This window comes from Dreissena polymorpha, chromosome 14 (genome assembly GCF_020536995.1).
Source record: "Dreissena polymorpha isolate Duluth1 chromosome 14, UMN_Dpol_1.0, whole genome shotgun sequence".
Taxonomy (NCBI): Eukaryota; Metazoa; Mollusca; class Bivalvia; order Myida; family Dreissenidae; genus Dreissena; species Dreissena polymorpha.
In genome coordinates this window covers 37,932,926-37,957,827 of record NC_068368.1, presented here as the reverse complement: position 1 = coordinate 37,957,827, position 24,902 = coordinate 37,932,926, and the positions used below count along the sequence as shown (strand labels likewise).

Here is a 24,902-nt window from a genome sequence, read left to right as displayed (position 1 = left end):
AAAATCTCTCCAGCTATTGGTAAAGAATTGATTTCAATTTATCCAAATACTCAAACATCACATGCCTGCTTAAGAATCATAACCAACATTTATGTGCTGTGTTCGCCATGGCGTAGTAGATATGGTGTCAGTCTAGCAACCGGGAGATCACGGGTTCAAACCCCACTGTGGTAACTGCTAGATTTCCCCCATTGACACCATGATTACTGGTTCTTGTCCCAGTAAACGGACTGAGAGCATTTCAAATAAGTAGTACTTTCAATGCAATTTAGCTATTGATCTTAGGTTTCAACTAAATACTCTTACAACCATTAGTTAAAACTCCTTCACCTATTGTTAATGGATTTATGTCAATTTATCCAAAATATCAAACATCACATGCCTGCTAAAGCATCATAACCAAAATTTACATGTCCAGAAGTCTTGTATTTGGCATGTAAGACTTTATGGCAATCGCTGACCAAATCTGTTCACATCATGCCCTTAAGGACTTACTTGGGCTATCCTGGAGGTAACTTGTTTTCCATATATATGTTGTTTGTTCATTTTTTTTTTCCCAAAGCTATAACGCTGTATAAGAGTCTGGATATTGTTCCTATTTTATTTTAGCATCATGTTGTCGTCCTGTACTAAATTTTTTTCAAATTTTTCACCTGCTACTTTTAGGGGACACATGGTAAATGTAAACTTTTATAGAAAATCTGGCTGTGAAAATCATAAGGCCCAGTAGTTTAGTGGAGCTTATGATGGTATTGGCAGTCTGTTTGACACTGGATCAAACTTACCAGGGGTCGTATTCCAGTAGCTTCTTAAGTTTTCACTTAAGTTAAGAAATTTCTTAAATAAATTTCTTAAGTTAAATTTGAAATGTAAAAAACAAAACATGAGACACTTAGTGTTTTTGTCTTTAAGAAATTCCGTTAAGAGTTAAAGGAAGTTTACTTAATTTTAAACATATGAGAAAAAATACACAGAGTAAAGAAATTTATTAAGTTTATGAAGCTATGATCAGAATTTAACTTAAGTGAAATCTTATGTTTAAAGAAAAAATGGCGGAGATAAGAACAAATATTGCGCAATATTTCAACTTAAGTTATTTTTTAACTTAAGAAGCTACTGGAATACGGCCCCAGTTATCTAACCATGAGTACATTTTTATGGCAAAATGAAGTAAAATATTTTTTATCTTCATAAAATTTTCTGAGAACGTTTTGTTCTAATGATATATCCACTGATTTATGACGTGGTTTCAGAAACATCATTAAAGTTGCTAGGAATATTTGAGTTCCTTTTGGTCTGAAGTTGGCAACCTAAGGCCAGTGGCCCCCTCGTTTCCATATTTGTGAACTATCCTCTGTAACCAGTAATGTTCCATATGAGTGAATTGTTCATGTAATCAAGAATGTCATAACATTCACTTGGATTACCAACAATTTCATTTACCAGTTATTCATTCTTAAATTAGACATTTATGATATTTCAAAACTTTGTGATTTTACCTTTTCATTTAGTTTGTTATATAACGATTGAATTGGAATCAAGTAACTTCAAAGACTAAACTATTTTTTATTTGCAGATTTACATTGCTTTACAAAAATAAGACACAGATAATTACAAATAATATTGATGGTCCTTTAGAATGATGTTAAACATATATGCAATTGTAATTGGTCTGTTCTCTGAACTGTCGATTGTGATTTTGACCTTGAAAGGTTAAATATGTTTTGTGTAGATAGATGTAGTATTTACATTCTTGTGATCTTTCTTGGTGTAAAAAGCGGCGGGTTATTGAATGCTGTATCCTAGTAAAACAGCCTTTTGGTGTGTGTTCTTTTACAGTATAATATGATGTCAAATGCTATTATTAACATTCTAACACATTACTGTATAATAATTAGTGCTGATAAAAGACTGTCAATGCATGAACGGATTTCAGTTCAAGTCTTTAATCGCTGTTATGTTATTCAAAGATTAACTTACTTTCTGGGCTCTTGGTAAGTAGAAAACATAGTTGTTATTCTAAATGTCAATATATTATATTTGTTCTCAAAATAATAAGAATCATCCTGCGCTGTTGCTTTGATTTAGACATTATCATTTGGTTTGCTTCACTGTTTATTGATTTTTTTAGCTCACCTGAGCACAACGTGCTCATGCTGAGCTTTTGTGATCGCCTTTTGTCCGTCGTGCGTTGTCCGTTGTGCGACGTCAACATTTGCCTTGTTCACTCTCTAGAGGCCACATTTATTGTCCAAACTTCATGAAATTTGATCAGAAGATTGGTTTCAATGATATCTTGGATGTGTTCGAAAATGGTTACGTTTGCTTGAAAAATATGGCTGCCAAGGGGCGGGGCATTATTCCTTATATGGCAATATATGGCTATAGTAAAATCTTGTTAACAATCGAGAGGCCACATTTATTGTCCAATCTTAATGAAACTGGGTCAGAAGATTCATCCCAATAATATCTTGGACGAGTTTGAAAATGATGCCGGTTGGTTGAAAAATATGGCCGCCAGGGGGCGGAGCATTTTTCCTTATATGGCTATAGTAAAACCTTGTTAACACTCTAGAGGCCACATTTATTTTTTGTCCAATCTTGATAAAATATGGTCAGAAAATTTGTCTTAATGATATCTTGGATAAGTTCTAAAATGGTTAGGTTTACTTTAATAACATGGCCACCAAGGGGCAGGGCATTTTTCCTTATATGGCTATATAAGGCTATTGTGAAATCTTGTTAACACTCTAGAGGCCACATTTATAGTCCGATCTTCATGAAACTCGGTCAGATAATTCATCCCAATAATATCTTGGATGAGTTCAAAAATGATGCCGGTTGGTTGAAAAACATGGCCCCAACAGGGGCGGGGCTATTTTCATTATATGGCTATAGTAAAACCTTGTTAACACTCTAGAGGTCACATTTATTTTCTGATCATCATGAAACTTGGTCAGAAAATTTGTCCCAATGATATCTTGGATGAGTTCGAAAATGGTTTTGGTTGCTTTAAAAACATGGCCACCAGAGGCGGGGCATTTTTCCATAATGGCTATAGTAAAACGTTGTTAACACTCTAGAGGCCACATTTATTGTCCAATCTTTTATGAAATTTGGTCAGAAGATTGGTCTCAATGATATCTTAAATGAGTTCGAAAATAATTATGTTTGCTTGGAAAAAATGGCTTCCAAAGGGCGGGGCATTTTTCTTATATGGCTACAGTTAAACCTTGTTAACACTCTAGAGGCCACATTTACTTCCGATCTTCATGAAACTTGGTCAGAAGATTCATCCCGATAATATCTTGGATGAGTTAAAAAAATGATGCCGGTCGGTTGAAAAACATGGCTGCCAGGGGGCGGGGCATTTTTCTTTATAGGGCTATAGTAAAACCTTGTTAACACTCTAGGGGCCACATTTATTTTCCGATCTTTGTGAAAATTGGTCAGAAGATTTGTCCCAATGATATCTTGTTATCTCAGGTGAGCGACTTTGGGCCTTTCAGGCCCTCTTGTTATAAAAGGAGATACGAATAACTTATAGTCTGTAAAATGCTCATTTTTATATAACTTAACAACATAAAAGAGTTAGGAATGTTTAGTGGTGGTACATGCTTAATGTCTTATCATTATTGCAAACTCTGTGCAATCAATTTTGATTCATTCTGTATTTTTCATATAATAAAATGTGACTTTTATGCATGTGAAATTGTGGTTTTATTTAACACCAATTAGTATTACATGTAATCTTAGCAAAATTAAATCAAGATCTGGGCTCACACGCCTTCGGACAGTCTTAGTTTCTCAATGAGTCTATGACTAAAAACATTAAGATTGCTCTTAAGCCTTGAGTATAAAACCAATTGAAATAAAATCAATAAAATAAATAGGACAACCACTCTCAATGGTCAATATTTAAAGTTGAGACTAAGTTTGAGATTTCAGAGCTTTTATTTCCTTTGATGAATATTAAAGACTGTGATTAAAGATTAAAAATAGGAATATTGAAACTTGCGAAACATCTGTTTACAATTAAATACAAGCCTATGCAGAACAGAACGAAACATACAGCAAGCCATCAAACATAACAACTGTTTAATGTGGCGTCAGTGCCAAAAGTTAGCAGCAATATTGATCTTAAGATTAATAACAACTGTTTAATGTGGGGTCAGTGCCAAAAGTTAGCAGCAATATAGATCTTAAGATTAAAAACAACTGTTTAATGTGGGGTCAGTGCCAAAAGTTAGCAGCAATATTGATCTTAAGATTAATAACAACTGTTTAATGTGGGGTCAGCGCCAAAAGTTAGCAGCAATATAGATCTTAAGATTAAAAACAACTGTTTAATGTGGGGTCAGTGCCAAAAGTTAGCAGCAATATAGATCTTAAGATTAATAACAACTGTTTAATGTGGGGTCAGTGCCAAAAGTTAGCAGCAATATTGATCTTAAGATTAATAACAACTGTGTAATGTGGGGTCAGTGCCAAAAGTTAGCAGCAATATTGATCTTAAGATTAATAACAACTGTTTAATGTGGGGTCAGTGCCAATAGTTAGCAGCAATATTGATCAAGATTAATAACAACTGTTTAATCTGGGGTCAGCGCCAAAAGTTAGCAGCAATATTGATCTTAAGATTAATAACAACTGTTTAATGTGGGGTCAGTGCCAAAAGTTAGCAGCAATATTGATCTTAAGATTAATAACAACTGTTTAATGTGGGGTCAGTGCCAAAAGTTAGCAGCAATATTGATCTTAAGATTAATAACAATTGTTTAATGTGGGGTCAGCGCCAAAAGTTAGCAGCAATATTGATCTTAAGATTAATAACAACTGTGTAATGTGGGGTCAGTGCCAAAAGTTAGCAGCAATATTGATCTTAAGATTAATAACAACTGTGTAATGTGGGGTCAGTGCCAAAAGTTAGCAGCAATATTTATCTTAAGATTAATAACAACTGTGTAATGTGGGGTCAGTGCCAAAAGTTAGCAGCAATATTGATCAAGATTAATAACAACTGTTTAATGTGGGGTCAGTGCCAAAAGTTAGCAGCAATATTGATCTTAAGATTAATAACAACTGTTTAATGTGGGGTCAGTGCCAAAAGTTAGCAGCAATATTGATCTTAAGATTAATAACAACTGTTTAATCTGGGGCCAGTGCCAAAAGTTAGCAGCAATATTGATCTTAAGATTAATAACAACTGTTTAATCTGGGGCCAGTGCCAAAAGTTAGCAGCAATATTGATCTTAAGATTAATAACAACTGTTTAATGTGGCGTCAGCGCCAAAAGTTAGCAGCAATATTGATCTTAAGATTAATAACAACTGTTTAATGTGGGGTCAGTGCCAAAAGTTAGCAGCAATATTGATCTTAAGATTAATAACAACTGTGTAATGTGGGGTCAGCGCCAAAAGTTAGCAGCAATATTGATCTTAAGATTAATAACAACTGTTTAATGTGGGGTCAGCGCCAAAAGTTAGCAGCAATATTGATCTTAAGATTAATAACAACTGTTTAATGTGGGGTCAGCGCCAAAAGTTAGCAGCAATATTGATCTTAAGATTAATAACAACTGTTTAATGCGGGGTCAGTGCCAAAAGTTAGCAGCAATATTGATCTTAAGATTAATAACAACTGTGTAATGTGGGGTCAGTGCCAAAAGTTAGCAGCAATATTGATCTTAAGATTAATAACAACTGTTTAATGTGGGCTCAGTGCCAAAAGTTAGCAGCAATATTGATCTTAAGATTAATAACAACTGTTTAATGCGGGGTCAGTGCCAAAAGTTAGCAGCAATATTGATCTTAAGATTAATAACAACTGTGTAATGTGGGGTCAGTGCCAAAAGTTAGCAGCAATATTGATCTTAAGATTAATAACAACTGTTTAATGTGGGGTCAGTGCCAAAAGTTAGCAGCAATATTGATCTTAAGATTAATAACAACTGTTTAATCTGGGGTCAGTGCCAAAAGTTAGCAGCAATATTGATCTTAAGATTAATAACAACTGTGTAATGTGGGGTCAGTGTCAAAAGTTAGCAGCAATATTGATCTTAAGATTAATCAGAGCTCCAGATAAGGTTTTGTGAAATTCTTAAATTACTACCAGATTTTCAAAAAGAATTCTTAACTCTGAAATTTTATTCTTAACGTTACTACTAAGTTTTGGAAAATAATTCTCATTTTTTCTAAATGACCTAAAAATAAATAATAATAGTTATTTTCATGCAAAAAAAACAAAATAAACATACTAGCAACTTTATTTATACGAGTTCAACAGCGTCTTTTCAGTATTATACAATTATATTTTTTTCCAATACCTTCATATGCCCAAACTGTGTTTAGATTGTATGCCTTAGATGAATTTTTACATATTTCACATTTAAAACGGGTCTCCCCTTCAATCTTTTCAACGATTAGCCACGGGACTTGTCCCTTCCACTCGTTCAATGTTTTTTTTTTAGTTTAAGTTTGGACCTGTCGTGTCGCGTTTTTGTTTAGCTTTTCCGACTGTGTCGGCAACTGAACATACAACATCGTATAAGAACCTTTCTATAATGTCTTTATAAACATTTAACTTCGGCTCACTTTGCGTACAATATGTTAAAAGCGTGTTTTTGGACGCTTTGCAGTTTTTTAGGACGCTCTCTGGGCGCCGCCATTGTTTTTTGACAGATAGACTGTATACGCCGCTTTTATTGGAAAACAATGCGCTTTGTTAAACAAACCCGATAACCATTCTATATAAGCACCGCAAAGATCTTTAATACGCGAAAAGAAATCAATAAAAATCGATACGAACCGATGTAAAAATAATATTCGTTACTTGATTTTGTAATTCTTAATGGTACGACAAAATTTTAAAATAAATACGTAACGGACTTGAAAATAATTCGTAATTACGAAAATACGACCCTTATCTGGAGCTCTGTAATAATAACAACTGTTTAATGTGGGGTCAGCGCCAAAAGTTAGCAGCAATATTGATCAAGATTAATAACAACTGTTTAATCTGGGGTCAGCGCCAAAAGTTAGCAGCAATATTGATCTTAAGATTAATAACAACTGTTTAATGTGGGGTCAGTGCCAAAAGTTAGCAGCAATATTGATCTTAAGATTAATAACAACTGTTTAATGTGGGGTCAGTGCCAAAAGTTAGCAGCAATATTGATCTTAAGATTAATAACAACTGTTTAATGTGGGGTCAGCGCCAAAAGTTAGCAGCAATATTGATCTTAAGATTAATAACAACTGTTTAATGTGGGGTCAGTGCCAAAAGTTAGCAGCAATATTGATCAAGATTAATAACAACTGTTTAATGTGGGGTCAGTGCCAAAAGTTAGCAGCAATATTGATCTTAAGATTAATAACAACTGTGTAATGTGGGGTCAGTGCCAAAAGTTAGCAGCAATATTGATCTTAAGATTAATAACAACTGTTTAATGTGGGGTCAGTGCCAAAAGTTAGCAGCAATATTGATCTTAAGATTAATAACAACTGTTTAATGTGGGGTCAGTGCCAAAAGTTAGCAGCAATATTGATCTTAAGATTAATAACAACTGTTTAATGTGGGGTCAGCGCCAAAAGTTAGCAGCAATATTGATCTTAAGATTAATAACAACTGTTTAATGTGGGGTCAGTGCCAAAAGTTAGCAGCAATATTGATCAAGATTAATAACAACTGTTTAATGTGGGGTCAGTGCCAAAAGTTAGCAGCAATATTGATCTTAAGATTAATAACAACTGTGTAATGTGGGGTCAGTGCCAAAAGTTAGCAGCAATATTGATCTTAAGATTAATAACAACTGTTTAATGCGGGGTCAGTGCCAAAAGTTAGCAGCAATATTGATCTTAAGATTAATAACAACTGTTTAATGTGGGGTCAGTGCCAAAAGTTAGCAGCAATATTGATCTTAAGATTAATAACAACTGTGTAATGTGGGGTCAGTGCCAAAAGTTAGCAGCAATATTGATCTTAAGATTAATAACAACTGTGTAATGTGGGGTCAGCGCCAAAAGTTAGCAGCAATATTGATCTTAAGATTAATAACAACTGTTTAATGTGGGGTCAGTGCCAAAAGTTAGCAGCAATATTGATCTTAAGATTACCGTTGCTGGCCGATTGCTCATCTAGGCATTTCTGAGTCCGTTATCTTGGTAGCAGGCATGGCGCCTATTAAAAAGATCATTCATTCGCTTGCAGGAACCGCTAACAACCTTTTGTGAAAATTGCTACACCGGATTTCATTACACATAAGCATAACATTGCAATATTAGCTTAACATTTACAGTTCTATTTTATTAACAACAAATAATGGCTCATCTTTATGCGTTTCAGACCTATTTCCGAACGGACATTTGCAATGCCGTAATCTCGTTGCATACAAGCTAGACATGTAAATGTTGCGGGGTTTTTCACGAAAGATATAATCACATTTTCTTCTTATGTATAGTAATCACATTGTATTCATTTCTCACACAATGGCTTCACGTCTGTTGCTTCACAGTGTCTACATCGGCGATGTTATGTACGACTCGGAACGTTGGGCTAATAATTAGGGCGACTTTGTAAATGAGAACAAATATCAGTCCTTAGGCTGTATGAAGTCATAATGAGCCTCACATGAGTCCTTAATCTGTATGACGTTGTAATTGACGTCATATGTATAATCACGTTTTCTTTGTTTCGTCTGTCACGTTCAGCTTCACGTGATGTGGATAGTGCGTAAGGAAAAAGTTGGGTCGATCCACTTCGCATAAAAAGTTCACAAACTCTAAAAAAAGAGGACATCAAATGCAATATATAGTGAAGTCAGTAGAAGCGTACTCGCAGCTTATATCAGTATATATACAAGCCCTGTTGCAAAAAAACTGCAAACACATATAGGTCTATTTATGGTTTTGTGTTAAATTGGAAAATGGAAGCGGAAATAATAACTGGGTTTACAAAGTGTTAAGCGGATCCATCAGTTTGACAGATCAGAATTCCGGAGACAGATTACTAAATTGACATTTCTGAAAATCTCCGCGAATACTGATATATGAAATGGAAATTTGCGTTGGGTGAGTTGCATTGCAACGTGTCAGCCTTGGTTGGTATTCACAAAATTCCTCATGGAAATCTTGAGCTTAACACTTTTGAGGTCGTATGTCTGTTCTAAAGCCAAAGTTTTCTGCGTACACAATGATAAATATTATTGAATGTTTCTATGTATTTATGGTCTGTATATTTGTTCAGACGTTTTAAGAAAATAAGACCTCGAAATAGCCGGTGACTTCATGAATTTTGTGAATATAATGAATCTCACCGTCAGTGTTATTTAAGGACCTTTTAAAATACGCACCTGTGACTTAATTACGTGTGTAAGTTTTCTCCAAGACATTAGGAGCCCAGACCATGATGCTAACACCTACCGTCCATATCCACCTTGCCGTCTCCGTTCTTGTCCATAAGGTCTATGAGTTCCTTGGACTCGTGATGGGTGAGGGGCTCCCCGTACTTCTTCAATACACTCTCCAGCTCTGCAACGGAATGGCGCGATATACGGCTTGTGACTACTGAGCCGCGTTCTGAGAAAACTGGGCATAATGTATGTGCGTAAAGTGTCGTCCCAGATTAGCCTGTGCAGTCCGCACAGGCTTATCAGGGACGATACTTTCCGCTTTTATGGTATTTTTAGTTTCAAAGAAGTCCCTCCTTACCGAAAATCAAGTTTAGGCGAAAAGTGTCGTCCCTGATTAGCCTGTGCGGACTGCACAGGCTAATCTGGGACGGCACTTTACGCACATGCATTATGCCCAGTTTTATCAGAACGCGGCTCAACTACTTTTTCAAAGATAAGATTTTTCACACAAATAACAATGATGCTAAAGTGTTACGGACTTCGAATTGAAACACAGAAAGTTAAACTGAACCTGAACAATACGCTAAATAACTTCCGTTGTGTTTAATTGCGATTTGTCACCGTTTTCAACGCTTATTCAAACATATCACGGAAGAAAGTTTACCTGACACTTTTTCATGTTAAGATGGCTTTCTATGACTTAGGGCACAGATATCGTTATGCCCAAACTGACAACTGCCCTACCTGGTATAGACTGGCGAAATGGAACCAAAATTTAAAGCATCTCGGTCGCGTGGATATTAACAAGATAGCCAATACTATATGTTATTTATGTCTAAATATGAAGACTCAGCGACTTATATATTTAAATATAAATGACATTTGGATTAGACACCAGTTTTCTCAGCACGTAATTTGGTTAAAAAAAAAAAATCTCTGAAAAGGGAGGCAACAGTGTAGTTTCTGGCGAACAAACACACCACAGTGGTTTCCCCTTCTGTTTGTCGATTCTAGGCCAATTATGTGAGTAGTAAAACTCGGGACAACCGGCTTCACGGGTACTTGCATCAATAGTCGTTAGTTCAATCACATAGATGCTTTACTACTGACAGGACTTTTTCCCTAAATATATGAAGCTTATATAAGGCGGTTCTCCCTAAAAAAAAATTCTATTAAATCACGCAGTTTTCACTAAATATTACAAAATGTCACTAAGACTGCCTTCGACTTGTGCTTTAAAAAAAAAATCTGCATTTGTATACAAAGACTTGCTCCATGCCATTTCTGACATAAATTGTCTTTGAAAAACTAAAAACGATAGTGGCATGGCACTGATGGCAAGCGCACGCGCGAGAATGACGTCATTTTCAGAATCATTAAAACCTGCTATTTATTGCATTACCTGTCTTGTCAATGAACCCGCTGCCGTCCTTGTCGAATATTCTGAATGCGTCCCTCAATTCCTCCTGTACCTGCACCATTGGCTTCATGTAGGACAGAATCATCTGCTCGAAATCTTCCTTCTGTATGACCCCATCGCCTGCGATTTAGATGGGTGAGCGTTTGATGATATAGTGATGATGAGAAAACTCGACTTAATGCATGTGCGTAAAGTGTCATCCCAGATTGGCCTGTGCAGTCCGCACAGGCTAATCAGGGACGACACTTTCCGCTTCTTTGGTGTTTTTGTTTCAAGGAAGTCCCTCCTTACCGAAAATCAAGTTTTGGCGGAAAGTGTCGTCCCATCTGGGATGACACTACGCACATGCATTAAGACCAGTTTTCTCAGAACGCGACTCATATATTGATGATGAGGATCATGGTTATGATTGTTAAGATGGCGACGAAGATGATGATGATAATAATGATGAGGATTAAGAGGAGGATATTGATGATGACGACGAGGAAGATGATCATGATGGGGATGGGGATGATGATGATACGTCTGCTGATAATGACGATGGCGACGATGTTGTTGTTGTTGATGATGATGATGGTTATGGTGGTGGTGATGGTGATTGTGATCGTACAAACACTTACGGTTCACATCGTAGTTTCGCATGATTTCGTGCAGCTCGGCATCCGTGGGATTCTGCCCAAGGGCTCGAAACACCGTTGCAAGCTCGTGAATATCAAGACCGTTCTGGTTGTGCTTGTCAAACAGGCTGAACCCTTCAATCACCTCTGAAGCGAAACAAGTAAAAGGCAATCGTGTGCATCAAATGAATAGAAATCAAATAAATGATTGTTGTATTTATGCTTTAAGTTTTATTCTGTAATGTTTGTTTGTTGTGTAACTGTATGTCTTGTCTCGTACAATTGTTGTTTTTGTCTCACTGCTTAGCAGTGGTCCCTGTCATAAATGAAGGACTTCAGGTTATATTCAGGTTTCTCCCTTACTGGCTAATCTTCAATTTTCAATGTGTGTATTTTTGAGCCACCATCTGTAAAACCGTGCTTAATGCATGATAGAAAAGTGTCGTACCTGATCAGCCTGTTCGATCCAAAAAGGCTTATCAGGTACGACACCGTCCGCTTTTATAAAAATTTTGCTGCAATCTTCATCAATTTATTTTACTGAAAATTATATAATTTTTGGCGTGGTTTTGACTTGTGGCGAGAAGCCGCAGTACCCAGAGGAAAACCCACCAGACCGCAATAGTGATCATCAACCAAACTGATATTTAAAGATTGATTCCTGGTCGCCTAGGCGAGAAATGCATGTACCAACCACTGCTCAGAGTTTACCAGAGTGCCGCTCATTTATATGGCATGACTAGGGTCACAGAATCGCTGTTTGTTGGTTGTATGTTGTGTTCATTGTCGCCCTACTAACTTGCAAAAAAGTGAATTTTTATGCCCCCGGATCGAAAATCGGGGACATATTGTTTTAGTCTGTCTGACTGTCTGTCTGTCTGTCAGTCCGTCCGTCCGTCCGTCCGTCGGTCGGTCGGTCGGTCGGTCGGTCGGTCGGTCGGTCTGTCTGTCTGTCTGTCTGTCTGTCTGTCTGTCTGTCTGTCTGTCTGTCTGTCTGTCTGTCTGTCTGTCTGTCTGTCTGTCTGTCTGTCTGTCTGTCTGTCTGTCTGTCTGTCTGTCTGTCTGTCTGTCTGTCTGTCTGTCTGTCTGTCTGTCTGTCTGTCGATCGGTCGGTCGGTCTGACTGTCTGTCTGATATTTGGCATGTATGTGTATCTCATGTAGCTGCACATTTTGAGTGGTGAAAGGTCAAGGTCATCCTTCAAGGTCAAAGATCAAACATATGGCTTCAAAGCGGCGCAATAGGTGGCATTGTGTTTCTGACAAACACATCTTTTGTTTTTCGATGAATTTTGTTCAAATAGACTACACAATATATATAATATGTAAAATACACAAGGAAAACGGGAATGTATGCATGCACATTTAATGTTATACCGACTTACCTTGTACAAGTGTCGGACTTATTTCCGGAAGCATTTTCGTTACACTCTGCAATCCAAAATACAATCGATATAAACATGAAAATACATATATTTGTCTTTAGCAATAGTAAGCAGTTAGTAATAGAAAGTCTCTATGCGTATGGCCTACCTTATGTTATTATATATAACTGGGCGTAATTGGAGTACAATTGTTATACGAAGATAATAGAATTTGACAATATTATAATATCGCGCGATTAATCTAAACGTAGTTTAAATTTATGTTTGATTAAAGAAAAATTTTACCATAGCTTATTTAGTTTAATATTAATGACTGATTAAAAAGTCTTAATTGGCAACAATCTATCCATCTGTTAAAGGCATGTCAGCCACGAATGACGAAAAAAGAAAAGTTGTAAAATACCGTATCTTTTTACAATTATTAGTTTTTATTGATTAAAATATCACAACTGATATATTACAATACTTAAAAAAGCTGTTAAGTTTTCTTCATATTTTCAGTATATTCGGTAATTGTTTTTACTGGGTACCGGTACCAGGCAAGTACCAGTTAACGCCAGTGGATTGATCATCATCGTCACATGGTTAACCCAAGAATGCAAATTGGGCGTGCGTAGTGAATTGTATATATTTTACATATAAAAAAATCTACTTCCTTTATTTATAGTGTGTATATTGTTTTTTCACCTATTTTCGATTTCACGAAACACGAATCACGATTTTTTTTTCGATAACAGTGGAATATTTCAACCATGATTAGCCGGTGCGAACTTCACAGGCTAATCTAAGACGACACTTTACACGTTTAGCCCAGTTTTCCTAAAACGTGGCTAATGTTTTACTAAACGTGGCTAATTTCTTAACTAAACGTGGCTCATTCCTGAACTAAACGTGGCTAGTTTCTTAACTAAACGTGGCTAATTCCTTAACTAAACGTGGTTAGTTTCTTAACTAAACGTGGCTAGTTTCTTAACTAAACGTGGCTAATGTCTTAACTAAATGTGGCTAATTCCTTAACTAAACGTGGCTAATGTCTTAACTTAACATGGCTAATTTCTTAGCTAAACGTATAATTCCTTAACTTAACGTGGCTAGTTTCTTAACTAAACGTGGCTAATTCCTTAACTTAACGTGGCTCAATTCTTAACTAAACGTGCCTTATTTCTTAACTAAACGTGGCTAATTTTTTAAAACTAAAGCGTGGCTAATTTCTTAACTAAACGTTGCTCATGTCTTAACTAAACGTGGCTAATTTCTTAACTAAACGTGGCTAATTTCTTAACTACACGTGGCTCATTTCTTAACTTCAAACGTTACCGAGGGCCCTGAATGTGAGCTTCGCCTGATGTGTGCCATATCCGTCATCTGCAACAAAGTAATCCACAAATAAACTACTACTATTGTACTAAATACCGACTCGCTTATGTACCAACCAGCAAACCGATTACATGGCTATTGGTCTTTGAAGGAACAAAGGCAGAACAGAAGAATGGAAGGAAGATAGGAAGGAAATAATAAGGGAATTAAGGAAGGAGTTAAGGAAGAAATAAAAAAGGGAGGAAGGAATGAAAGAAGGACGGACGGGTCGAATGAATGAAGGTACAAAGGAAAGAACAGACGAAGGAAGGATCACAGGAAATAACGGGGGAACGAAGGAAGTACGGACTAGAAAGAAGGAGACAGGGAAGAATGGAAGGGAAGAAGGAAGAGATGGAGGGAGTGAGGGAGGGAGGGTCGGAGGAAGGGAGGAAAGTAGAAACGGGAGTTAATAGTACGGATGGGCGAAGGAACAAACAAACGAACGAATACAAGAAAAGCCCGTAACTGAAAACGTCTTAAAATAAAATAAAATTCAACCGATAAAAGAAGAACGGAACCCTGGAACGAGACAAGAAAAAACAGCAACGGAACATATTGGTGCAATCAGTTATTATAAACGGAATACAATTTAAATTTTATTCTGAAACTTACAATTTCAACAACGTCTTCAAGCTTGCGTATCGCCTGCTCCTCATCCATATTGTAAATCGGTCGGTTGTTGATAATGATACCTTTTGTAGATGAAGATATTCTGAAAACTATGTAATCCGGTTGCTGCTACCTATAGTATAACTAAGCTCCACCAATCAACGGAATCACATAGAAAAGAACGCCGCAAAAAGTATTTTCTATTAACTATTGTTTATAATTAATCAGTCGTTGGATTTTTCCTTTATGACACACATGTTGACAATTTTATCTATCCAACCACGGAATTACAATATATTTTGTACATAAGTCAACCATTTTTTTAAAGTTTTGATGGGTATAACAATATGCATTTTAATAAATAGTACAATAAAACAACGAGTTATGATATCACAAAAATATCTTAATTAGGTGTACCCTGTATAACAATAGCATTTTAATTACTGTTGCGTACAGTAATTCTATCACATCGAATCACGCGCTTATTAAACAGTATTAGGCCAAACGAAATATTTTTAGCGCCATACATTGTTTTACCGTTCGGTTTAAATTTTCAGTCACTATAACCATCAGTTCTGTACATATGCCTGTCTGACAAAAAAGTCGGAATATTAATTCTGAACATTCCGATAATAGGTCTGTTGCAAATAACCGCTATGCAAACGATCGAATTAACGGTCTAACGAATTGTGGGAGGCGGTTTATTGAAGGATGAAGAGAGGTAGGAATCAATGAATAGACGGACGGACGGACGAACGAACGGACGGACGGACGGACAGAAAGACGGACAGAAGAACGGACGGATGGACAGACAGACAGATAGACAGAGAGACCGACAGACAGACATACAGACAGACACACAGACAGACGTATACGGATTATCATGTTAATGTAATTATGTTCTGTCCTATGACATTACTGACAACCAAGTATTTAAAATGTTTAAGACTTATCGTTTGCTTGATTGAAACTGATTGACAAGGCTAAGTCGATAGATGATTTAGAAACCTGAAGAGGTAGTGATCAAAAGATTACAGCAATTGTATACTCGCGGTGGATTTTTTCTTCTGTTAAGATTATTCGTGATTTTATTTCGATATAGACGCGACATTATAGGAACAGCAAGATATGTTTTGTATGTGTGTTTGTTTTTCAATCACTGTAGTAAACACATTTTACTACGTTTTGGTGCCTTCGTGACTTTGTATTATCGTTCACATACACTTTTAATGTTTCAAACATAATTTATTTAATTATATTGTAAACTCAAACGACATTAAGATCATGAATAGAAATACGTTCAGTACCAATTTTAAGCAGTCCGACTAAAGCTTCCTTTTTTCGCTTGAAAAAATAAATGCAATACAGCAAGTTATTCGTACCTAAACAACTACACGGCATGAATCTCGTTGTCGTAATATTTGAACTGAGTAACATGCACAGTTTGCGACAAGATACCATTTGAAACAGATTTATAGACACTGCTTGCAGCGTTATTTGTCTAAAATGAAAGCTGTTGATGATAATTTATTATTCAGATCATTCGTTTGAAGCACTGTCTATGCTGTTATTTATTATATCACAGTAAACCTTTCCTCTCAAGAAGAACTTGGGTTTTTAGTTGGAGTTAAACCGATGTTGCTTTTACGTCTCGTTTACGTAGTATTTGTTTTCATTTTTCTTGCGAGTTACCAAGAGCGTCTTTTGCAAAAATGGATTTAACGAAAATATTGTTTATACCCATAATGGGCTCTGCTCTGTTCTTGCGGTACTGTGATTGTGGTAAGCATATTTATGTATATTTTACCGTAAATACGTGACCGCCCATTTGCGCCACGTGAGTATTGGAAAGTATATAATAATAAATTAAATAATAAGGGAACTAATCGTCGTTTGAACGGCAAAATCTTCATATTTAATATATTTAATTAAACGTTTTTTTAAATAGAAAGAAGTTGAAACTTCATAAACATAACCGTTTACATCAAAGGGAGACCACTAGTATACATGTATATTTATTTTCACACACGCACAGTTATTTTCCCTGTATGCTAGAGCCGTGTTTCAATAAATGCGTTATATCATTTATAAGCTGTCGTGTTTTTTTTTCAGCCATTTCCGGGTCCATTGTTGAAAAATGCGACTCACGCGGCGTCTACGACATGGAGGTATTCTTCACACAGGATGGTTCCGCCGCAACCGGAAACTGTAGCTGTCCTGATTGGATCGGTGATAGATGTTGTCAAGGTAATGCGTCTAAAAATCTCAAATGCAAGCCTCTCATTTAAAGTATTTTGCATAATTGATAATAACAACGGTCTGCGCAGATTGAAAATACGGATAAATTAAATATAATAAATCACACCATATGATACCACAAAAGTTCCCTCTTTTTGTTTCAGCAAAGTTGTAAACAGTACAAAATCTCAATTTGCATTTATATAGTGAAGCAGATAATATAAATATGAAGTCGTCTGCTTTAGTGCTTGAGCGTCTGCAAGCGAAGCTGCCCACGTGCAATCCAGGATGTCTTAATGAAGGCGTATGCTTTACCAACGATACTTGCCAATGCGTCAATGGGTTCTTTGGTCCTCGCTGCGAAAGAGGTAAGAGATCTGTCATCGTCACAGACGTCATTGTTGTCGACCTCATTATCCTCAATCTACGCCATCTTCGAGTTAACCTGAAATAGTAGGCAAGACTACCTCGCCTCCGATATTAACCAATGAGAGCACAGCATTGTTTAAAATTATTGCATGTCGCATACCGAATGTGAAAATAGCCAGTTGAATAGTTGAAAGCTAAGCATCGCAACAGGTTGGATGTAAATGGATAAATTATGTCAGCAAGTATTAACTTGTGTGTGTGTGGGGGGGGGGGGGGGAAATAGACGCTAGTGCCGATTCCCTGAGCACGGGTAAATAACTTATATACTCTCTTCTTTTGTAGGCGGTGATATGGAAGAACGTCTGAAGCCCCGTCTCAATCCCACGCTGCCTCTACGTGACCTCTATCAGCCCCTCTCCTGGTATGACGGCCCCGAGGCCGCATGGGACAACAGGGCCTGCTACGTGAAGGTCTCCATGGAGGTATGTCGTCATATCCGCTGAAATCTCATTGTTTGTATCGGCATACGAACAAACCAAAGCTATAAAGAGCTTTAAATTTTAGGCATTAGGAGTTATTTTATGACTATGACAAAAAAAAATTGTTACATATCATTGATTTACATTAAAGCTCATATTATCTCCTATAGAACTCCCCAGATGACGTCATTATAACCGCGGTGAGCACGAAGATTGACGTCATTTCCGCCACATTCGGTAATTTTACGGCTGGCCCTATGGACGCCGATGGGAAAATCAACGGATCTTTTCGATTTGCATGCCTGGAGGTTAAACATTTGCACTTGTACTGATATTTATGCTCTGTTTGTATATAAATGCTGAAGATAGATTTAAAATGTTATGAAAAATATAAGCATAAGAAGGGAGAAAAAGATGAAAATGAAAAAGGGGAAAATGATGATGAAAATGATGGCCTCGCAGACGACGATGGTGTTACTGATGATGATTTTGCGATGCCGAAGACGACGTTGATGATGATGATTAGCAGGATGAGAATGTTCGTCGCATTAATTCTAAAGTCGCGAATGTCAAAAATTGCAAAAATGGCATATTTGGTATCATTTTGTCGGGCTTGACGAGCTATACACGATGCAACAAACGGCATACTGTGTACCATTCTCTACTAAGGCACTATTGACCCGTCAACATTGGCGAAACGTGACAATTTTCTATTCATTTTAATTCTAAAATCGCTAATGTCTTTGTGTAGGATTCAGCAAATAGCATCGTCTTCTACGTACCACTAATTTTAAATGCACGAAAGTCCAAAAAATTGCACAAATCGACAGATTAACAAAATTATTAATAAATATAACTTTTTTATTTTAAAAGCAATTGTCTTTAAATTTTGCAAATTGATAGATTGCATACATCTTAATCACCTTTAAACATTTTATAAAGATATCTTGTTGTATAATACATGATTTGTTATTTCAAAACTTGAGAAGCGATTTTCTCAAAATCACTTTTATGAACTTCCGTGCATTTAGAATTAGTGCGACGTGATGATGATGATGATGATGATAATAATAAATACTACTACTACTACTACTACTACTACTACTACTACTACTACTACTACTACTACTACTACTACTACTACTACTACTACTACTACTACTACTACTACTACTTATAATAATAATAATAATAATAATAATACAATAATAATAATAATTATATTAATAATAATAATAATAATAATAGGTTATTATAATAATTATCATTAGATTTATTATTAGGATGAAAATGATTATCATATATGGTCATACACTTTCCCCATCTTCAAGGTTCGATGTCCGAGTGCCAATATTTCCGGGGATGCATTTGATGTCACTGTCGATGTCTCGTTGGAGTCCGCTTTTGGGCCTTGTCACATAAGGTACACTGGCGCTCAATACAAATATCGTTAAATACACGTATTAACGCCATCATGTGTATTTTTAACGTTTAATGAATTGGAGTGTAATAACTATAAGGAGAATTTAGTTGAGTTTATATCTAATAATTACTTGAAAACTCCCGTGAGGTATACTGCATATAATATTTTTTAAAAGTGAATCATGTGTACCTGTGCTCTTACACAGAATGATGAATAGATTTCATGTTCCATGTTATGAAATTAATTAAAAAAAAAATAAATTCCTGAAAAAAAAATTGTTGAGCTGAACAACCTGTTAACTCAAGGGTTGTTGCGCGAAAAATGTTGATAGACTTATATATATTTTTTATAAAAGGGCAATAAATCCCAGAACAATCAAATCGCCACGACCGCCAATTACAAAATTAATGCTGCATATCAATTTTCATCATATCCGGATCATAAGGGTCTGAGATCTCGCGCGGAAACAATCCGAGACATTATAATAGTCAAAGGGCATTAGATGCCTGAATAATCATTGCACCGGCACAATCTACATGTATTAACGTTGCGCATCGTTCTATCCTATAAGAATGCTCTCATTGTATTCGGATCATTAGTGTCTTAGATTTCATAGGGAAACAAACAGTGTGAGAAACAGAAATATGGACACCGAGTAAGACGGTAATGATTATAGGAGAAATTCGTTTTAGTCCCAATACATGACAATCCATAAAAATTTGAATTCGAACGGACGGATAAATCGGCGACTGTACTTTCCGCCATTTCGGGGAGATTCGACTGACATTTTTGGAAAATTGTATTCATTATAAACGCAATTTAAGATCATCGTAGATAGGCCTTTTAGTAATTAAGTAAAGATAGTGTGTGATTTTTTTCTAAACACACATTATCTTGTTTTTGTTTCAAGCGAGCATGCCAGTATCAGCGGCTTCAAAAAGGAGGCGGCAGCCGACGCCGGAAATAGTGACAAAGGGCGCTTCGTGCTCCATTACGGCAACAACTACGGCTCCAAGTTCGGCGTGTATGCCGTCAACGGTTATTTGACAAACGCTCTCTACCTATCACGTCAGAAATGCTACAGCGGCAGCGAGTTTGACGTCACTAACGTCAACGTCACTCGAGGCGCGGCCGTCACTTACGCGTGCTAAACAGGCATGGGTCCGTTTTTACCAACCCATTCTTAAAATTAAACACAAAGAGATGACTTAGAACTATGAAAAAACTTTCAGCGTACCAATGTTTACAGGCTTTAAAGTTTGCTAGTGTCATCAATATAAGTTCTTAATGCAGTATTATATAGGTAGTGGTATTCAAGTTCTTATCATTTTGGACTTTATTAACCCATTCATGCTTAGCGTCCTGAAAAAAGGTCTCATCTGGGTCTGCGCTGTTTGCTTATAGGAATTTCAGTAAGTAATATTCTAAATATAGAAATAAATATACTTGACACCCCTAATTTTGAAAATAAATTGATCCAATTAAGAAGGATAGGAGAGTCCACTGGGCATAAATGGGTTAATCTATTACAACAAATCAGTTTCGAGAATATTCCTAATTTTTAGACTTAAGTCTTAGAATTGGTTGGTGAATACTGAACCATGACTACATAACTACTCTATAGAGGACATGTGTTGGTGAATACTGAACCAGTACTACATAACTACTCTATAGAGGACATGGTACTTGTAGAGTATAGTCTTTAATCCATATAGTCAGAGAAATTAACATTTTCATGAGTGATTTAGTCTTTATTTACATGGAAACCCGGAGCATTTAGCGGAAATGATAACTCTAAACGCGAAAAAGTGACCAAATGTTATTTGTCTTTGCTGGAAATATCGAATAAAGAATGTGTAATCACTGATATTTGCCTTAACATTTTTTTGTTCTTATGTCATAAATTGTTTTATTTTACTCGTAAATATTATTGTGCACTATAAATCGTTTTTTATTTCCCCCAGTCTAAACTGTGGGACATATTGTTTTTGCCCTGTCTGTTTGTTGGTTTGTTTGCGTCAAACTATAAGATTGGTTATAACTTTTGCAATATTGAAGATAGCAACTTGATATTTGGCAAGTATGTGCATCTCATGGAGCTGCACATTTTAAGTGGTGAAAGGTCTAGGTCATGGTCATCCTTATAGGTAAAAGGTCAAATATATGGGCGGGGAGGAGGTGGACATAGTGTTTCACAAACACATCTTGTTTTTGTTTTCAGATTAATGCACTTATAACTTTATTACTTTTTATAATTGTTTAACTTTTTATAATGCGCTGCTTGACACAATTGCTTTTTATTCTCTCAAAGTCTCAACAACTCAACGGTTAATTATAGAGCTGTATATTTTAGTGCTACATAACTCCAAATTATGATGTAAATACAAAAAACCTCAAAGGTTAATCACAGAGCTGTACATTTGATTGCTACATTACCATATTGCTACATCATACAAATAATGATGTTAATACATGCCACGTGCTATAGAATTTATGTCCCCACCAAGCAAAGAGGTCTTTAATTAAGATGACTTATTCAAAGCAATTTTCATATTTAAAACATTCATATAGAACTTTCTGGGTCTCATGGTTTGATAGAAATCAATATTTGCGAAAATTGTATGTATGCATATAGCCAAAGCAAATTATTTACTTTAGTAATTTATAAAGGATACACTTAAACGAGGTTTTGCTTTTTAAATGGCGTTTGTTTTCTTGGACCGCCATCTTAGTTTATTTTGTAACCGGAAGTACACCATATGTCCGCCTTGGTCAGAATTGAATTTTGGACAATCATAAACGCATATATGCAACGGATGGACGCGTATTCCTTGGGGATTTAAATTAAATTGCCAATGACCATCTAGAAAACACTCTGTTAGTGTTTAAAACATATATGTTTATATGGCAATAAATAGAAAGACACATTTTCCCGTGCAAATCCACGTATTTGTATTCGACGCTTACCTTGTTAAATTTGTAAATCAGTATTTTGTATGCCTTAAGTGTGGAAATGCACTATGTTAACTGACTGTGCAACAAGACAAGCTCAATATTAAAGCTATCTCAAAGAACATTTCAAATTAATTCTGGTAGCCGTAGCGTAGTATATAGGATGTCCGCTTAGCAACCTAGCTGGAGGAAACGGGTTCGATCTTCAGAGTGGGGGCGTTCTTTATATCACTCTCGTATATAACAAGAACTGGTTCTATTCCTAGGAAACGGACTCGAGAGCGTTTATAAATAAGCCTTAGGATTTGATGCAATCGAGCTTAAATGAATAAGTTTAAACTAAAAATTCAAATCAATTGCTATTAAAACAAAACAAGATGTCGTTGAACTTGAGTAGGTCTCCTAAACATCTTTCGTCGAAACTCAAAGAAAAACATACAATGTACAAGGTTACGAATTTTTATTACAATTTCCTGGAATTTAGGCAAACGTTTGATATGTATAAGGTACACACATGGTCCGTTTACTTCTTTCCAACTGAAAGTAAAATAGATGATGCATATTATATAGTATTACATACCTTCAATACGTTTAATACTGCACATCGCAACAGGCTATATGATGTTTTGACCCATTTATGCCTAGTGGACTGTCCCATCCTTTTAAATTGGATCAATTTATTTCCAAAATTAGGGATATCAAGTATGTTTATTTCTATATTTAGAATATTTCTTAGAGAAATTCCTTTAAGCAAACAGCGCAGACCCTGATGAGAAGCCGCATCGTGCGGCGTCTCATCTGGGTCTACGCTGTTTGCCAAGGCATTTTTTTTCCAGACGCTAGGCATAAATGGGTTAACACGTCTATGCAAAGAAACATTGCATGATAACAATAACACAAACCAGATGATAACCTGTAGCGTCGTCCTTAATTGTTTAACATCAAGAAGTATAAAGTAAATGTGTTCTAAGCAATGTTTAATAGGTAGTGTAAGATGTAGTGTAAGGTACTAGAGTATGCGGTAGTGTAAGGTACTAGAGTATGTAGTGTAAGGTACTAGAGTATGTAGTGTAAGATGTAGTGTAAGGTACTAGAGTATGTAGTGTAAGATGTAGTGTAAGGTACTAGAGTATGCGGTAGTGTAAGGTACTAGAGTATGTAGTGTAAGGTACTAGAGTATGTAGTGTAAGATGTAGTGTAAGGTACTAGAGTATGTAGTGTAAGATGTAGTGTAAGGTACTGGAGTATGCGGTAGTGTAAGGTACTAGAGTATGCGGTGCATGCTTCTAAATAGCTCTGATAATTTAAGGTACTTGCATTCATAGAGAGTTAAGAAATGCAGTTGTTTCTGTTGAAAGTATTTCCACCAATTAAACAAACAAAGCTATCTCGGTAAGTTTTGCTCCACAAGGTGGCAATACAAATCACCTTTGGTTTGTGTCTATATTATTAGCATCAAATTAAAAATATTAACACACGTTGCCCATTAACCTTTGCCCGACAAAACAACAAGAACATAATTCCTCAGTCTGTGTTCGACGGACACTTACTTCCGCCGATGATACCCAGGCAGTGCTGGATGTTACCATTGAGGCAGTCGCCGATGCCACCACCGCTATGGCTACACGAGCACGAGCTGTCCACGCAGTGCCAGGCGCCACCCAGGAAGCCGCCGCTGGAGCAAGAGCCGAAGTGGCTCTGGCAGTCGCTGGGAAGCTTGCACGGATAGTCTGATAGGAAAGGGACGTTCAGCAACATGGACATCATCATCATCATCATCATCATAAAAAATCATCATCATCTTCATCATCATCATCAGCATCATCATCATCATCATCATCATCATCATCATCATCATCATCATCATCATCATCATCATCATCATCATCATCATCATCATCATCATCATCATCATCATCATCATCATCATCATCATCATCATCATCATCATCATTATCATCATCACCATTATCATCATCATCATCATCATCATCATCATCATCATCATCATCATCATCATCATCATCATCATCATCATCATCATCATCATCATCATTATCATCATCATCGTCATCATCGTCATCGTCATCATCATCATAATCATCACCGTCATCATCACCGTCATCATCATCATCATCATCATAATCATCATCATCATCATCATCATCGTCGTCGTCGTCGTCGCCCTCGTAGTCGTCATCGTCATCGTTGTCGTCATTGTCATCATCATCGTCATCATCATCATCATCATCATCATCATCATCATCATCATCATCATCATCATCATCATCATCATCATCATCATCATCATCATCATCATCATCATCATCAACTGAACACAGACAACATCAGCGGCTTACTGTGGTCGCATAGACAAACGCCGTGTTCACAGAACATCTTATAGCCGGATGCGTCCGCGGTGCAGTGGGTGTGAGTGCAGTCTGCGTCCACCTGACACTGCTCGCAGGACACGAGTCCGACTCCTGAAGCAAGTAATGAAAACGGGGATTCCTTTAGAGTTAGCAGGTCTTGTGTACAATAAATACAAGTTGTTTCGCAGAAAAATGATTTTGAAACGGGAATGAAAAGGATCCAGTAAAATTTTGCAGAATTTGTACAAAATCAAAGCGAGATATAGCTCAAACAATGAAATTGAAATGTGTTTGTATGTCGGGATTTTTTTCCCAATCGACAAAACCATTT

General features: G+C 36.4%; 3 protein-coding genes across 3 annotated transcripts in view; 1 reads left to right on the top strand and 2 right to left on the bottom strand.

Moving 5' to 3' along the window:
• Nucleotides 1-8,675: 8,675 nt before the first annotated feature.
• Nucleotides 8,676-12,881, bottom strand: LOC127857299 (calmodulin-A-like). The gene is made up of 5 exons (XM_052393708.1): nt 12,771-12,881; nt 11,390-11,533; nt 10,752-10,889; nt 9,420-9,527; nt 8,676-8,779 (listed from the first exon to the last, which is right to left on the bottom strand). Exons 1-5 carry the CDS (start codon nt 12,802-12,804, stop codon nt 8,676-8,678), a joined length of 528 nt encoding a protein of 175 aa, XP_052249668.1. The 5' UTR covers nt 12,805-12,881.
• Nucleotides 12,882-16,334: 3,453 nt separating this feature from the next.
• Nucleotides 16,335-20,611, top strand: LOC127858339 (uncharacterized). Its single transcript, XM_052395396.1, has 7 exons — nt 16,335-16,520; nt 16,851-16,985; nt 17,222-17,344; nt 17,688-17,827; nt 17,995-18,132; nt 19,156-19,247; nt 20,158-20,611. The coding sequence occupies exons 1-7, from the start codon at nt 16,451-16,453 to the stop codon at nt 20,396-20,398; spliced, it is 939 nt and encodes a 312-aa protein (XP_052251356.1). The 5' UTR covers nt 16,335-16,450; the 3' UTR covers nt 20,399-20,611.
• A 2,033-nt stretch (nt 20,612-22,644) lies between these two features.
• LOC127857565 (serine protease inhibitor Cvsi-2-like) overlaps nt 22,645-24,902 on the bottom strand; it is a 3,392-nt gene continuing 1,134 nt past the window's right edge. Inside the window, exons 2-4 of the mRNA XM_052394020.1 lie at nt 24,560-24,682; nt 23,750-23,929; nt 22,645-22,736 (exon numbers count right to left, since the gene is read on the bottom strand). Coding sequence (XP_052249980.1) covers nt 22,723-22,736; nt 23,750-23,929; nt 24,560-24,682 — 317 coding nt within the window. The 3' untranslated portion in view covers nt 22,645-22,722. The remainder of the gene's footprint in view (nt 22,737-23,749; nt 23,930-24,559; nt 24,683-24,902) is intronic.

Coding starts and splice junctions, on each gene's coding strand:
- LOC127857299 (XM_052393708.1), bottom strand. CDS start 12,804: ATGCTTCCGGAAATAAGTCCGACACTTGTACAAG. Junction 10,890..11,389: donor GCGAAACTACGATGTGAACC/GTAAGTGTTTGT, acceptor TCTAAATCGCAG/GCGATGGGGTCATACAGAAG. Junction 8,780..9,419: donor CGGCAAGGTGGATATGGACG/GTAGGTGTTAGC, acceptor CTCTTTTTTTAG/AGTTTGTGAACTTTTTATGC.
- LOC127858339 (XM_052395396.1), top strand. CDS start 16,451: ATGGATTTAACGAAAATATTGTTTATACCCATAATGGGCTCTGCTCTG. Junction 16,521..16,850: donor CTTGCGGTACTGTGATTGTG/GTAAGCATATTT, acceptor TTTTTTTTTCAG/CCATTTCCGGGTCCATTGTT. Junction 17,345..17,687: donor TGGTCCTCGCTGCGAAAGAG/GTAAGAGATCTG, acceptor CTTCTTTTGTAG/GCGGTGATATGGAAGAACGT.